Source organism: Chiloscyllium punctatum, chromosome 23 (genome assembly GCF_047496795.1).
Source record: "Chiloscyllium punctatum isolate Juve2018m chromosome 23, sChiPun1.3, whole genome shotgun sequence".
NCBI lineage: Eukaryota > Metazoa > Chordata > Chondrichthyes > Orectolobiformes > Hemiscylliidae > Chiloscyllium > Chiloscyllium punctatum.
Window position 1 is genome coordinate 50679488 of NC_092761.1, and position 15879 is coordinate 50695366.

General features: G+C 40.3%; 1 protein-coding gene across 1 annotated transcript in view; it reads right to left on the reverse strand.

Moving 5' to 3' along the window:
• Positions 1 to 14651, reverse strand: part of tespa1 (thymocyte expressed, positive selection associated 1) — a 92387-nt gene extending 77736 nt beyond the window's left edge. Inside the window, exons 1-2 of the mRNA XM_072592978.1 lie at positions 14536 to 14651; positions 7429 to 7563 (exon numbers count right to left, since the gene is read on the reverse strand). Of these exons, the coding sequence (XP_072449079.1) occupies positions 7429 to 7552 (124 nt within the window). The 5' untranslated portion in view covers positions 7553 to 7563; positions 14536 to 14651. The remainder of the gene's footprint in view (positions 1 to 7428; positions 7564 to 14535) is intronic.
• Between the last annotated feature and the right edge of the window lie 1228 nt (positions 14652 to 15879).

The following is a 15879-nucleotide window of genomic DNA, read 5'->3' on the forward strand; positions in this document are numbered from 1 at the left end:
CAAATTCACCTGCACCTCCGCACACATCATTTACTGCATCCACTGTACCCGATGTGGCCTCCTCTATATTGGGGAGACAGGCTGCCTACACGCGGAACGTTTCAGAGAACACCTCTGGGACACCCGGACCAACCAACCCAACCACCCCATGGCTCAACACTTCAACTCCCCCCTCCCACACCACCAAGGACATGCAGGTCCTTGGACTCCTCCATCGTCAGACCATAGCAACACAACGGCTGGAGGAAGAGCATATCATCTTCCGCCTAGGAACCCTCCAACCACAAAGGATGAACTCAGACTTCTCCAGTTTCCTCATTTCCCCTCCCCAACCTTGTCTCAGTCCCAAACCTCGAACTCAGCACCACCTTCCTAACCTGTAATCTTCTTCCTGACCTCTCCGCCCCCATCCCTACTCCGGCCTATCAACCTCACCTTAACCACCTTCTACCTATCGCATTTCCAACGCCCATCCGCCAAGTCCATCCTCCCTACGTTTTATCTTAGCCTGCTTGGCACACTTTCCTCATTCCTGAAGAAAGGCTCATGCCTGAAACGTCGATTCTCCTGCTGCTTGGATGCTGACTGACCTGCTGCACTTTTGCAGCGACACATTTTCAGCACTGACTCTAAGCATGCAACCATTCACTACTATAGTCTATTACAATCACTTTTCCCAACAGCAAACACTTTTGTGTTTGTACTGGAGAGTGTACTGGAAAATTGAAAATATGTAACGTTTGGCTGTGAAATGGATACCTGAGTTGGTTGCTGTTTTGACAACAATTCTAATTTAACCAATCAGTTTAAGTTATGCTCCAGGATATTAAAACCCAATCGAGTTTGAATTTATTGTTTTTGCCAACATCTAATCAATGAGATTGTTTGATTTTGGAGGTTTAAAAAAATGCAGGCATTTTGAATCTCAAACAGACATTGACAGAGCAACTGTCATCGAAAGAGTAACTGCCACCGAGAGATAGAGAGAGAGAGAGAGAGAGAGAGAGACAAAAGATCAAAACACTTTCTATCAAGGTACCTTTCAGATGAAGAAAATTTGCAGTAAAAGAAAAAAAATGACCCAGGGAGATCTTCAGCTGGAAGAGGAGAGACACTAACGACAACCATTGTATGGTTTTGAAATTAAGTTGATGTAATTTTAATAAGTGTTTTTATTAGAACAGTATATTGTTATATAGTTGGAGGCAGATGTTTAATGTTCACTTTTAGAGTTAAATAATAAATTGATATTATTTTTATTAAATATTGGAATTTGGGAGTGCTCTGTTACTTATACATTTTAACAGATTACGAGGTGAGGTGAGCTTTACTGGGTGGCTCGTTTAATTAATCCAGGCAGATTAACCAGAATGGTTCACCAACATGTCATAACAAGTTAAACTTGAGATTTTGTTGTCAGCCATTTCTTCAAAGTTTGCTTATCCAGAAAACTTTGAAAAACATGTCATAACATATTCAAGACTAACTTGCTTTCAGTCAGAAAGTGAACAAATAAAACATGAAAAACACGTGACAACAGGAATAGAATACCTACTCATCTATCCCTGACTATGATTTGGAGATGCTGGTAATGTTAATCCATTTTTAAAATTAGAATCCCTGACTAATGCACCTAAGCTACATATCCCCTGAAAACTATGGGCAATTTAGCACGGCCAATTCACCTAAACTGCACATTGTTGGATTGTGGAGGGAAACCGGAGGAAACCTACGTAGACAAAGGGAGAATGTGCAAACTCCACACAGTTACCCAAGGCTGGAATCAAACCTAGTTTCATGGTGCTGTGAGGTAGCAATGCTAACCACTGCGTCACCATGCTGCCTACGACCTGTAATCTTGAAAAGGTAGTAGAAGCTGATTCCATAAGTAATTTTAAAAGCAAGTTGGACAAGTACATGAGAGAGAGGAATGCCAACAAAAAGTCAGGAAGCTGAACCATGTGCGACTGGTCTTTCAAAGGGCTGTACAGGCGCAATGGACCAAATAGCTACTGCTATGTTGTCAGTTTCCGTGAATCAAAGCCTTTTCAACTGGAAGAGAGTGAATTTGGGAGATGCTAGCAAGGACCCTGTGTTAGTGGCTGGAAACAAGACAGCCAGGAGAACAGTAAATGGACAATAGGAGGCTTTCAAGACTAAAATATTTTACGTACAAACCAAGCACTTAAGCAAACAGTGTATACTGAATAGAAGGAGACTATTCAGTCAAACTTATCTGTGTTGGCCCTGTGAAGAAATAATGCACCTAGTGCCACAACTTGCCTTCTCCTGCAAGTTTTAGTTTTCAGATATTGATAAGATGCACTCTCAAATACCTCAACTAAACCTTCCTTCAGTATACTCTTAGCAGATCCCAAACACACACTGTGTGAAAATATTTTACATCATATCTCCACCTAATTTTCCCAATTCCCTTAAAACCGTGCACGCTTGTTCTTGATCCATTCACCAATGGGAACAGTTTCTCCTTATCAACTCTGTTTCAGGATTTTGAACACCTATATCTGAACTTCTCTCGACATTTTCTTCTCCAAGAGAAACAACCCAATCATACTCAAATGAAGTTCCTTATCCCTGGAATCATTCTTGTTTTTTTCCCTGCACTCTCATGCTTTCATGTATTTTTAAAAGTGTGGCACCCAGAACTGAACACAATGCTCCAGGCTGAACAAGGGTTTTGTACAAAATTAATTCAATCTTTTCACCCTTACTCTTATAGTATGTGTGCTATTAATAAAGCTTAAGATGTCAAATGGTTTATTAAAATCTGTTTCAACCTATCCTGTCTTTGTCAGTGACTTCTGTTGCTACCTCCTTTATAGAATTGTATCTTTTATTTTATACTGTAGTGTTTCTCTTTGTAATCTTCTCATAGAAAGGAATCACTTATGTGCTGATGATTTATGATAAATTATTTTTATTACTACTTGGAACCTAGATTTTAAAGTGTACAGAACTGTGTAAACTACTGCTTTAAATTTCATTTATATGATGGATGTCATGCTAATCAAGCAGGCTGGAAAGTATCAAGCTTCTTGAGTGTTGGAGGAGCTGCACTCATCCAGGGAAGTGGTTTTCAGCACTCTCATAATTTGTGCTTTGTTGATGATGGACCGGCTATGAGAAGTTCGAGTTTCTGACCTGCTCTTATAACCATAGTATTTATATGTCTAGTTTAGATTCTGGTCAATGATAACATCCAGGATGTTGATAGCAGGAGATTCAGTGCCAGTCATGCACTTGAATGCCAAGGGGTGACATTTAGATTCTCTCTTGTTTGAGATGGTCATTGTCTGGCACATTTTATTTGCCACTTTTTACCCCAAGCCTGGCTATTGTCTAAGTCTTGCTGCAGTTGGACTTGCTTCAGTATCTGAGGAGTTATGATTTATTCTGAACATTATGCAGCATTAGTGATCTTATATTGGAGGGAAGGTAATCAGTGAAATAGCTGGAGATGACTGATCTCTAACAACTGCAACTATCTTCCCATGTGCCAGGTATGACTCCAACCATTAATAACAGCAATATTTGAAATCTAGGAACATATGGCAATAATGCAGAAAAGAGCAGGATTTAAAAGTAGGTTGTTTTCAATTCATTCATGGGATTTAGGAATTTCTAGACAAGCTAGCATTTATTGTCCTTTCCTAACCACTCATAGGACATTTCACAGTCAACCATGTGTCACTTGGACATACTTGCAGGCCAGCAGATTTAATTTCCAAAAGGACATTTGTGAACGAGATGGATTTTAAAAATGACTGACACATAGTTACCATTAGGGTGCTTTGAATTTTTTTAGAAATCAAATTTTACTACTCATGGCAGAGGTTGAACCCATATTCCCAGAACCTGGGATATGGGATTACTTAGTCCAGGGACCACTATACCACCACCTGCCTTAGATTACAAAAATGTGTGAAGTGATGTTCAATGAGGATTAATGCTGAGACCACTGCATTTCATAATTTATAAAATTTATTTGGACTCAGTAATTGGAAATGCAGTATCAAAATCTGCAGGTAGCACACTTAAGGGGGCAAGTTAACATACAAAGTACTGGAAACCATTAAACAACATTCAAAAGGGGCACGTAATTTTCAAATGAACATTAATATGGATAGGTATGAAGTGATACATTTTGATAGGAAAAACATGGAGGTTGGAAAATAGGTCTATAAATAAGAAAGACTAAGAGACAGATGTAGGACAAAAATAAAGAACTAGGGATGCTGGAAATCTGGAAAAAAAAACAGAAATTACCAGAGAAACTCAGTAAGTTTTGCAGCATCTATGGAGATAAAGCAGAGTTAATGTCTTGGATCCAATGACCTTTCTTCAGAATTGATTGTCGCTAAGAAAATGTGATATATATGTTGAAGACACAGGATAGATGTGGGGAATAGAGGTGGCAAAAGAGTAAATGATAGTTGGAGTAAGTGCCCAAACAGAGAGAGCTGCAGTTGAATACAGAAACGGATGGATAAGGGTGCGCTAGGAAGAGTGGCACAGTGGTTAGCACTGCTGCCTCACAGCGCCAGAGACCTGAGTTCAATTCCCGCCTCAGGCTGACTGTGTGGCGTTTGCACATTCTCCCTGTGTCTGCGTGGGTGTGCTCTGGTTTCCTCCCACAGTCCAAACCTGTGCAGGCCAGGTGAATTGGCCATGCTAAATTGTCCGTAGTGTTAGGTTAGGGATATGGGTGGGTTGTGCTTTGGCGGGTCGGAGTGGACTTGTTGGCCCAAAGGGCCTGTTTCCACACTGTAAAGTAATCTAATCATATGAGAGGGCATTTCAGAGACTTAGCAAAGAATATGCAAGGAAAGGAGCAATATGGACCAAGGGCAGACAGAAAGGATTAGTTTAATTTAGCTTCATGTTCAACACAATATCATGGGCAAAAGGATGCATCCCTGTGCTGTACAGTTTTACTTTCTATGTTCTAATTTCTAAAAGCTGATAATAGGGACCATTAGTGGTGAAAATGGGTTGATTGTGATGAAAGCAGCCAAAGGTAAAGACATGGCTAGGGAAGAAGGAGTGAGTAAAGGATGTGGAAGAAGATATTCAGGGCCTTAAATTTTTGAACACGACATTCAGTCCTGAAGGGCTCCCAAGCAGAAAATGAGATGCTGTTCTTTCAGCTTGCACTGAGTCTTGCTGGAGCATAGCAATAGGCAGACAGGGTTGGAAGTGGATGGGAAAACAGCCTGAATTATTTCAATCCACTGCCATCCTCCTCTGTCTAGCTGGCTACCTTAAACACTGTCTCCTTTAACTCCTCTTACATTCTTCAAAACAAAGTTTTGGCCATGGGTACCCATGTGAGCCCAAGTTATCCCTGTCTCTTTGAGGGTTTGCGAAACATTCCTTGGAAACTCAGGTCCTTCATCCAATTCTTTCTCTAGTACATCGATGATATAATCTGTGTTGCTTCCCTCTCATGTCTGGAATTGGAAAAACTTATTGATTTTGTTTCCACTTTCCAGTCTTCTCTCACATTCACCCAATCCATCTCTGACTCCTCTCTTCTCTTCCTCCAGATCTGTGTTTCCACTTCTGGAGGGTGACTGATATTCACCATAAACTCATTGACTCCAAACGTTACCTGGACTAAACATCCTCATATCCCACTTCTTGTAAAGACTCCATTCTCCCAATTTTTCTATGTAAGGGAGGGGGGAGGGGTTGTCCTTAGCTGAGAATTCCCCACTATTGTGGTTGACAGGGACCTAAGTCAAGTCTGACCCACATGCTGCACTTATCTCTTCCCTGCCACAATAGCAATAGGTACTACTGGTCCTCATTTTCCACCCACCAGCATTCACATCCAAAGGATTATAAAAGATTAAAAGATTTCTGCTACCTCCAGTGCAATGCCACCATTAAACACATACTCCTCTCCCTTCCTGTCTCAGAATTCCATAGGGACCATTCCCTCTGGGACCCTTTCCACTCCTCCCCCACTCCCAACACATCCCCACACCCACATGCTACTGTCCCATGCAATCACAGAAGGTGTAATCTTCCTGTTTACTTCCTCCTTCCTCACTATCCAAGGGTCCAGTCACAGCCTCCTGGTAAAGTAGCATTTTACCTGTACCTTACTCGATTTGCTCACAATGTGGTTTTCTCTACACATGGGAGATGAAGCACAGCTGGGAGACTACTTTTTCAAACATCTACATGCTGTTGGTAAAATTGACCTTAAGGTGAAGGTTGTCATGCAGGTGCAGCAGGCGGTGAGGAAAGCTAATGGCATGCTGGCTTTCATAACGAGAGGATTTGAATATCAGCGTAAGGATGCCTTGCAGCTGTTATTCTGGGCCTTGTTGAGGTCACATCTTGAGTATTGTGTGCAGTTTTGGTCTCCTAGTCTGAGGAAGGATATTCTTGCTATTGAGAGAGTCCAGTGAAGGTTCACAAGACTGATTCTTGGAATGACGGGTCTTACATATAAGGAAACACTGGATCAACTGGGCTTATACTCACTGGAATTTAGATGAGTGAGGGGAGATCCGAGAGAAACATAAAATCCTGATGGGACTTGACAGGCTAGATGTGTGAAGAATGGTCTCGATGTTGGTGAAGTCCAAGACAGTGACAGTCTGAGGATAAAGGATGAGCCATTCAGGATTGCGATGAAGAAGACGTTCTTCACTCAGGGAATTTGGAACCTGTGAAATTCTTCTCCACAGAAAGCTATTAGAGCCAGTTCATTAGTTATAACTTTTATTCAAGAGGGAACCTGATGTGGCACTTGTGGTTAAAACGATCAAGGGATATGGAGAGAAATCAGGAAAAGGATATTGAAATTGCATAATCAGCCATGATCATATTGAATGGCTGTGCAGGCTTGAAGGGCCAAATGGCCTAGTCCTGCGCCTAGTTTCTATGTTTCTGTGTTTCTGGTTGCCTACCATTTCAACACAGCACTATTCTTCCTGGCCAATATTTCTGTCTTGGGCCTGCTGCAGAGCTCCAGCAAAAAATAAAATTTTAGTTGGTTATTAAGACCACAATAAAACAAATGGATTTTATTTTGTGAGGTTAGAACTTGTGTTAAACCTGTATAGAACATAGGTTAGAGCTTGTTTTAAGGATTGTGTACAGTTCTATTCTCCCCTGGAGACAGTGTGCAAAGAATTACAAAATCTGAGAAATAATCTCCATGAAGAAAGATTGAACTAGCTGAGGGTTTAATCTCCGGAAAAGAGAAGAGTTGGGATTGGTAGGTGAATATCCATGGGATGGATGATGCTTTCAACTGGCATAAATTTAATGGGGCAAACTGGGAATACTGGTTATGATCTGCACAGAAGAAAATTGCAGAACAAATTAATACTTTAAAATATGTGTCAAAGGAAGTGATTCCAGAGAAGTGTAGTCCAGACAGATTCTTACCTGAGCTAGAGGTTGTGCCCATGACATTCTCATCCACAGTGTGCCATTGATCCCTGCTCTTAGCCCAGGCTCTGCGCTTTCTGGAGGTGCTGCTCTCCCAGGAAGCTTCAGATGAAACTTCCATCTTGCCCGTCACTGCAAAATGCCATTAGAAAAATGTTTTAGAAAAGCGATCAATAAAAATGAGCTCCTATTTTCTATGGCATCTTTTTCTATCTTCAGAATGACCATGGAGCTGTAGAGTCAGAGAGATCTGACACCAGTCAAAGTCCTAATTATTCTAATGCCATTTTCCAGCAGTTGTCTCATAGTTTCGTTATGTTTTGGCATCACAAATGTACATCTAAATACTTCTGAAATGTTATAAGGGTTTCTGCTTTTAACACACTGACAGGCAGTGATTCCCACTACAACTCTGCATGAAAACGGTTTTCCTTACATCTCCTGTAAACCTACTTCCCCTTACCTTAAATCTATGACTCTGGTCATTGAGCCCTCTGTCAAGGGGAAATCTTTCTTCCTGACTACCCTATCTCTGCCCCTCATAATTCTGTACATCCCAAACATGTCCCTTCTCAATCTCCTCTGCTCTAAGGAAAATAACCCCAATTCGTCCGATCCTTCCTTGCTGAAATTCCTCGTAACCGGCAACATCCTGGGAAGTCTCATATAAGCTATGAATATTTTACAACTCAATGACTTTATCGAGTGAAGAATCACAGGCAACTTGTATAAAAGCAGCAAGATGATGAGCAGTTCATCTACTTTAATGATATTTGCTGAAGAATGAATTTTCCCAAGATTTCAAGAGAAATTGAAATGAAACCAAAATACTTGGTATGCTGGAAATCCAAATCATAAAGCTAGAAATATTCAACTCGTCCGATATCTTCAGAACAAGTGAATTCCCTGTTCTTGTTCGTGTTGGCGTTGGTGGTGGTGTTTATGTTGGTGTTGCTGTTGCTGTTGAAGCTGATGCTGGACATGGTGTTGCTGGTGTTGGTATTGGTCTTGGCACTTATGTTGTGATGCTACTATTGTTGCTATTGCTACTGGTGCCTGTGTTGGTGCTTGTGATATGGTTGGTGCTAGTGTTGGTGTGGGCCTGGTATTGTTGATGTTGCTGGTGTTACTGTTGATTCGAGTCTTGTATGTTGATGCTGGTGTTGGTCCTGGCTTTTACATTAGAATCATAAAATCAAGAAAACATGGAAACATATAAAATAGGAGCAAGAATACGCCATTTGGGTCTTCAAGCTTGCACCACCACTCAATATGATCATGAGTAGTGATGCATGCAATTTAATGCACAGCACACACTCCCACCCAGCTTAGAATCATCTGCAAATTTGGAGATATTGCAATTTCAGTCTCTCAGTTCTTCTTTCTTTCCGTATCACTTGATCCCTTTAGCCACAAGGGCCACACCTAGTTCTCTCTTGAATAGATCTAATAAACTGGCCCCAACAGCTTCCTGTGGGGGAGAATTCCACAGGTTCACAACTATCTGAGTACAGAAATTCTTCCTCATCTCAATCCTGAATGGCTTACCCTATTGTCTTAGACTGTAACCCCTCATTCTGACTTTACCAACATTGGGAACATTCTTCCTGCATCTAACCTATCCAGTCCCATCAGGATTTTATATATTCTTCTAAATTCCAGTGAGTACAATCCCAGTCTTTCCTCATACATAAAACCTGCCATCTCAAGAATCGGTCTGGTGAACTCCCTCAGTAGGCAGAATATTCTTCCTGAGACTAGGAAACCAAAGCCACACAATATTGAAAATGTGGCCTCACCAAGGTCCTTTATGACTACAGCAAAACATCCTTACACATATACTAGAATCCTTTGGCTTGTTGCCTGCTGAACCTTCATGCCAACCTTCAGTGACTGTTCCATCATGACAACCAGGTCTCGTTGCAACTCACCTTTTCCTGAACTGCTGTAATTCAATAATTTGTCTTCCTATTTTGGCCACCAAAGTGGATAACCTCACATTTATTCACATCATATTACATTTGTCAAGTTTGTGCTAACTCAGCCAACCTGTCCAAGTCATCCTGCATCCTCTTAGCTTCCTCCTCACAGCACACACTCCCACCCAGCTTAGAATCATCTGCAAATTTGGAGATATTGCATTCAAATCCTTTGTCCAAATCATTAATATATATTGTGAACAGTTGGGTTTCCAGCACTGTATCCTACTTGTCATTGCCTGCCATTCTGAAAAGGACCCATTTATTCCAACTCACTGCTTCCTGTCTGCCAAACATTTCTCTATCCACATCAATATATTACCCCCATGTGCTTTAACATTGCTTACCAAGCTCTTGTGAAAAGCTTTTTGTAAGTCCAAATACATATAACATCCACTGATTCACCCTTGCCTACTCTACTACTCAAAGAATTTCAGAAGATTTGCCAAACAAGAGTTCCTTTTCATATATCCATGCTAAGTTGGACCAATTCTGTCACTGCTTTCCAGAGGTTCAGTTATTACAGCCTTAATTAAGGGACTCCAGCATTTTCCCCATCAGGGATGTCAAGATAACCGGCCTACAATTCCTTATTTTCTCTCTCCTTGCTTATTTAAAAAGTGGAGTTACATTAGCTATTATTGGAACACTTCCAGAGTCTACAGAATGCTGGAAAATGATCACCAATGCATCCGCTAATTCTCGGGCCACTTCCTTAGCTCTCAAGACTGATTGGGTTTTAATCCTGTCAAATTCCCCAATACCAATACCTGACTAATAAGGATTTCTTTCAGTTCCTTCTCCACGCTTGACTCTTCATCCTCTAGCATTTCCAGAAGGTTATTTTTGTCCTTCTTTTGTGAAGACAGATCCAAAGCATTTGTTCAACTGAACTATCATCTTTTTGTTGTCTGTTGTGAATTCACCTGATTCTGATTGTAAGGGACCTATATTTGTTTTAACCAGTCTTTTTCTCTTCACCTATTTACAGAAGATTTTACAGTCAGTTTTTCCATTTTCCATAAATTTATTCTTATATTCTCTTTTCCCTTTACAAATTAAACCCTTTGTCCTCCTCTGCTGAATTTTAAAGTTCTCCCTGTTCTCAAGATTTCCTGCTTTTCTGGCCAATTTATATGCTCCTCTTTGACTTTAACACTAAGCCTGATTTCCCTTGTTAGTGATGATGAACCACCATCCCTGATTTACTCTTACGCCAGACAAGGATGTATAAATGTTGAAGTTCATCCATATATTCTTTAAATGTCTGCCATTGCCAATCCACCATCAACCCCATAAGTTTTCTTGGCCAGCTTATCCTAGCCAATGCATGCTTCATACCATCAAAGTTAGCTTGCTTTAAGTTCAGAACCCTAGTTTCAGATTTAACCATGTCACTCTCCATCTTAAGAAGAATTCTATCATATTATGATCACTCTTGCCCAAAGGATCTCGTACCACAAGGATGCTAATTAATCCTCTCTCATTACACAACAGCCAGTGTAGGGTTACCTGCTCTCTTGTTGGTTCCATGACGTATTAATAAAAAAAATCATCTCTCAGACATTCAGGAAATCCTCCACTATTGCATTACTACCAAGTTAAAAAAAAAATTAATATGCAGGTTGAAGTCACCCATAATAAGCACCTTATCCTTACTGTACACATCTCTAATTTCCTGTTAGATGTCATCTCCAATCTTGCAATTACTGTTTAGTGGTCTGTACACAACTCCCACTAACATATTTTTCCCTTCAGTGTTCCGCAGCTCCGCCTTTACAGTTTCTACCTCATCTAGACCAATGTCCTTAATTACTATTATGTTAATCTCCTCCTTAACCAGAATTGCAACCCCACCTCCCCTCCCTTTCCATCTATTTTTCCTGAAAATTGATTACCCCTGACTGTTGAGTTCCCATCTTGGTCACCCTGGTTTCAGGACTCCATATCCATTAACAATTGTCTGTGCAGTTAATTCATTCACCTTATGACAAATGAACATAAAACACAGAAAAGTACAGCACAGAACAGGCCGAGGGTTAATCTTAATGTAAAATAAAATAACTTAACCTACGCATCCCTCAACTCACTGCAACTCATGTACATGCCCAGCAGTCGCTTAAGTGTCCCTAAGACTTGGCTTCCACTACCACCACTGCTGGCAACGCATTCCTGCATTCACAACTCTCTGCGTAAAGAGAGTTGCTCGCATTGAGACAAAGAGCCTTCAGACTTGTGTTTCTTTTGACATGTATTGCTCTTTACGAATTAATGTGACCATTTCTGATTTATGTCTTTGGTTTCTCTGCCTTCTACTTTCACTTTTCCCCTTACTGTCTTTTGTTTCTGTCCCCACTTTACTTACCTCCAACTTCCTGCATAGGTTCCCAGCCCCCTGCTATTTAGTTTAACTTTTGATTTTTGATCATTTGATACTAATCCAGATTTCACCCTAAGACTGTGAAGGCACCACTCACACTGAAGTGTTGGAGAATCTCAAAGCATAAATGGGAAATTATGTGTCACAAACTTGATTGAGTTTTTTGAGGAAATAACAAAGCGGATTGATGAGACCAGAGCAGTAAATGTTATCTATATGGACTTCAGTAAGGTGTTCGACAAGGGGAGACTGATTAGCAAGGTTAGATCTCATGGAATACAGGGAGAACTAGCCATTTGGTTTCAAAACTGGCTCAAAGGTAGAAGACAGAGGGTGGTGGTGGAGGGTTGTTTTTCAGACAGGAGGCCTGTGACCAGTGGAGTGCCACAAAGATCGGTGATGGGTCCTCTACTTTTTGTCATTTACATAAATGATTTGGATGCGAGCATACGAGGTACAGTTAGTAAGTTTGCAGATGACACCAAAATTGAAGGAGTAGTGAATAGCGAAGAAGGTTACCTCAGATTACAACAGGATCTGGACCAGATGGGCCAATGGGCTGAGAAGTGGCAGATGGAGTTTAATTCAAATAAATGCGAGGTGCTGCATTTTGGGAAAGCAAATCTTAGCATGACATATTCACTTAATGGTAAGGTCCTAGGGAGTGTTGCTGAACAAAGAGACCTTGGAGTGTAGGTTCATAGCTCCTTGAAAGTGGAGTTGCAGGTAGATAGGATAGTGAAGAAGGCATTTTGTATGCTTTCCTTTATTGGTCATAGTATTAAGTACAGGAGTTGTGAGGTCATGTTGCAGCTGTACAGGACATTGGTTAGGCCACTGTTAGAATATTGCGTGCAATTCTGGTCTCCTTCCTATTGGAAAGATGTTGTGAAACTTGAAAGGGTTCAGAAAAGATTTACAAGGATATTGCCAGGGTCGGAGGATTTGAGCTATAGGGAGAGGCTGAACAGGCTGGGGCTGTTTTCTCTGGAGTGTTGGAGGCTGAGGGGTGATCTTATAGAGGTTTACAAAATTATGAGAGGTATGGATAGGGTAAATAGGCAAAGTCTTTTCCCTGGAGTCGGGGAGTCCAGAACTAGGGGGCATAGGTTTAGGGTGAGAGGGGAAAGATATAAAAGAGACCTAAGGGGCAACTTTTTCACACAGAGTGTACGTGTATGGAATGAGCTGCCAGAGGAAGTGGTGGAGGCTGGTACAATTGCAACATTTAAGAGGCATTTGAGTAGGAGGGGTTTGGAGGGATATGGGCCGTGTGCTGGCAGGTGGGACTGGTTTAGGTTGGGATATCTGGTCGGCATGGACCGAAGGGTCTGTTTCCATGCTGTACTCTCTACGACTCTATAAAACCACTATGAACAAAACCTTTCCTTGAGTTAGCAAGAAAACAGTTATGCAGATTAAGTATCTATTGCAGCAGTTCCAGGAGTTTGATTCATTCTTTTGACAATGGTTTCTTCTCATATCCTCACTGGTAATTTTCAGGAATCCCAAGAAACTAATGAAATTGACAGTAGATTTCAAATTGCAATTCTGAACTGTTAAATAAAAATGGCAACAGGTTGGAGACCACTTCCTGGTTTGTTCTTGTTCATTTTAATTTGGAGGTGCCAGTGTTGGACTGGGGTGTACAAATTTAAAAATCGTACAACACCAAGTTATAATCCAACAGGTTTATTTGGAAGTACTAACTTTCAGAGCGCTGCTCCTTCATCAGGTGGTTGTGGAGTAAAAGATCATAAGACACAGAATTTATTGCAGAAGTTTACCATGTGATGCAACTGAAATTATATATTGAAAAAGATCTGGATTGTTTGTAAAGTCTCTCATCTTTTAAAATGACCATGTTGGTTTCAGTTCTTTCATTTGTAAATCCCAGAACATTTTTTTAAAGTTACACACACATAAAAGTTTGTGAATTGAATTTGTATTTGCCGAATTACATTTTATTTTGCTCAAAAACTGCATGAATCCATGTAAGGTTCTGTAAATTCCTTTTTTAGAAAAAAAAATTATCTGAACATTGGGGCATAGACAGCCTCACACAGAGCACCTCACACCTTCAATGCATTATCTGAGCTGACGTGGCACACCTCTTGTTAAAATTCACTTGAGAATGCAACTTTAAAAAAACAGTTCTGGGATTAACAATGGTCATTCTAAAAGATGACAGACTTAACAGACAATCCAGGTCTTTTTCAATATATAATTTTAGTGGCATCACAGTGTAAACTTTTGCTATACATTCTACATCTTATGATCTTATACACCACAACCACCTGGTGAAGAGGCAGGTCCAAATAAACCTGCTGGACTATAACCTGGTGTGTGACTTTTAACTTTGTTAATTTTAGCCAGTCACCTCGTCCCAATCTCAGGAGCTTATCCAGATTAAAATTCCACAAATGATTATATCCAGTCTGTTAATAATTAGATACAGAAAAGTAGAATCAGACGCAAGAAATAATTTCCAAACGGATATGAGAAGCAATTTTGTCAATTTGAGACAATAGTTGGACAGCATTAGACTAGGGCCAGATACTTTCAGAGAACAGCTTAGGACCAAAGAAATAACATTTGAATAACAATTTCATTAAGTTACTCCTGTTAAATGCTGATTTTACATAAAACTTATCTAGGCCTCTCTCCATGATAGTTTGAGCAGCTAAAGGCCCCACAACAACTTGATTGAGACACACTGCTTTTCACTCAAAGTACACCACTTACCCAATGTCTGTAATGGTCAATCCCACTCATTCAATTCAATAATCGAAGCCAGAGTCAATCTGTCATAGTGTCCACTGACAGTTTGTTCTAATAGTAACAAATTTCAGTCCCATGTCTGCCCCAGTATGAATAGGAAAGAGGAAGCTGACTAAGTTTGACAATCTTACCACTGCTATTAAACCACTTCCTGTGTATGCATCAGCTACAAGTTAACATACAGCACACATTTTTTCTCAATTCTGTTTGGAAGTAAATGCTTTATTATTTATTGATTTGCAGAAATATATTGCCTATGTGTGTGGAAATGAATTATAAACTGTCCTCATGAGTACATATTAAGCTACAAAATATTCCCTGTCATTATTGGTACTAAGTTTTGACATCTTCCGCTAGTTAGTATTTTAGTTTCACTTACTCAGCTAAGCTGCTTTTCCTGTCAAACGGTTTCATTAATGCTTCATCATGAAATCTACAGGAAACATCATTCTGTCGGCAAACTGGTAGCTGATGTTTTTCATATTTTAAGTGGTACACAGTCACCCCATTTTTTCTACACTCCATATCAATACCTTGTATTCAATTTTCACTGTCCTGCTTACACCTGTTTAATGTTTAGTGTTAATGTTTAATGCTTAATGTTTAATGTTCTATTCTATTAGGTTCCAATCTTCTCTTCATTCCCCACACAATTTAATTATCCATCCAGACTTATTGGACTGAATCCTAATATGCTTTTCTTACTTGATTTTCCTGATCACTTCCCATAATATTATAATCACACCCAATTTCATTCCACTTGATCCCTGCACATGCAAATTAATACACCAATCTTCCCAGTCCTACTTTTGGATTAGGATTCTTGGATCAAACATTACCAGTTAGATATTGTCAGAGTGATTCCCTAATTTTTGTTGCATTCATGGAGTATGGGTGTTGCTGGGCTTTTTTTTTATTTATCTCTGGGACATGGGCATCAGTGGCTGGCTGGACAGCATTTATCCCTGTTTGGCCTCGAGAAGGTCAAACTGCCTTCTTGAGCCACTGTAGTCCATGTGCTGTACATTGATCTACAATGCTCTTAAAGAGAGAATTCCAGGATTTTGATCTAGCAACAGTGAAGGAGTGGTGATATATTTCCAAGCCAGGATGGTGTGTGGCTTGCAGGTGAACCTGTATGTGGTGGTGTTCCCGTGTATCTGCTGCCCTTGTATCTGCTTCCCTTCCTAGATGGGAGTGGTCATGAGTGTAAAAGGTGTTGTGTGAATTTCTGTATGCATGTTGTAGATAGTAGACACTGCTGTTCCTGCTGATGGAAAGATGTGGTGCCAATCAAGCTGGCTGGTT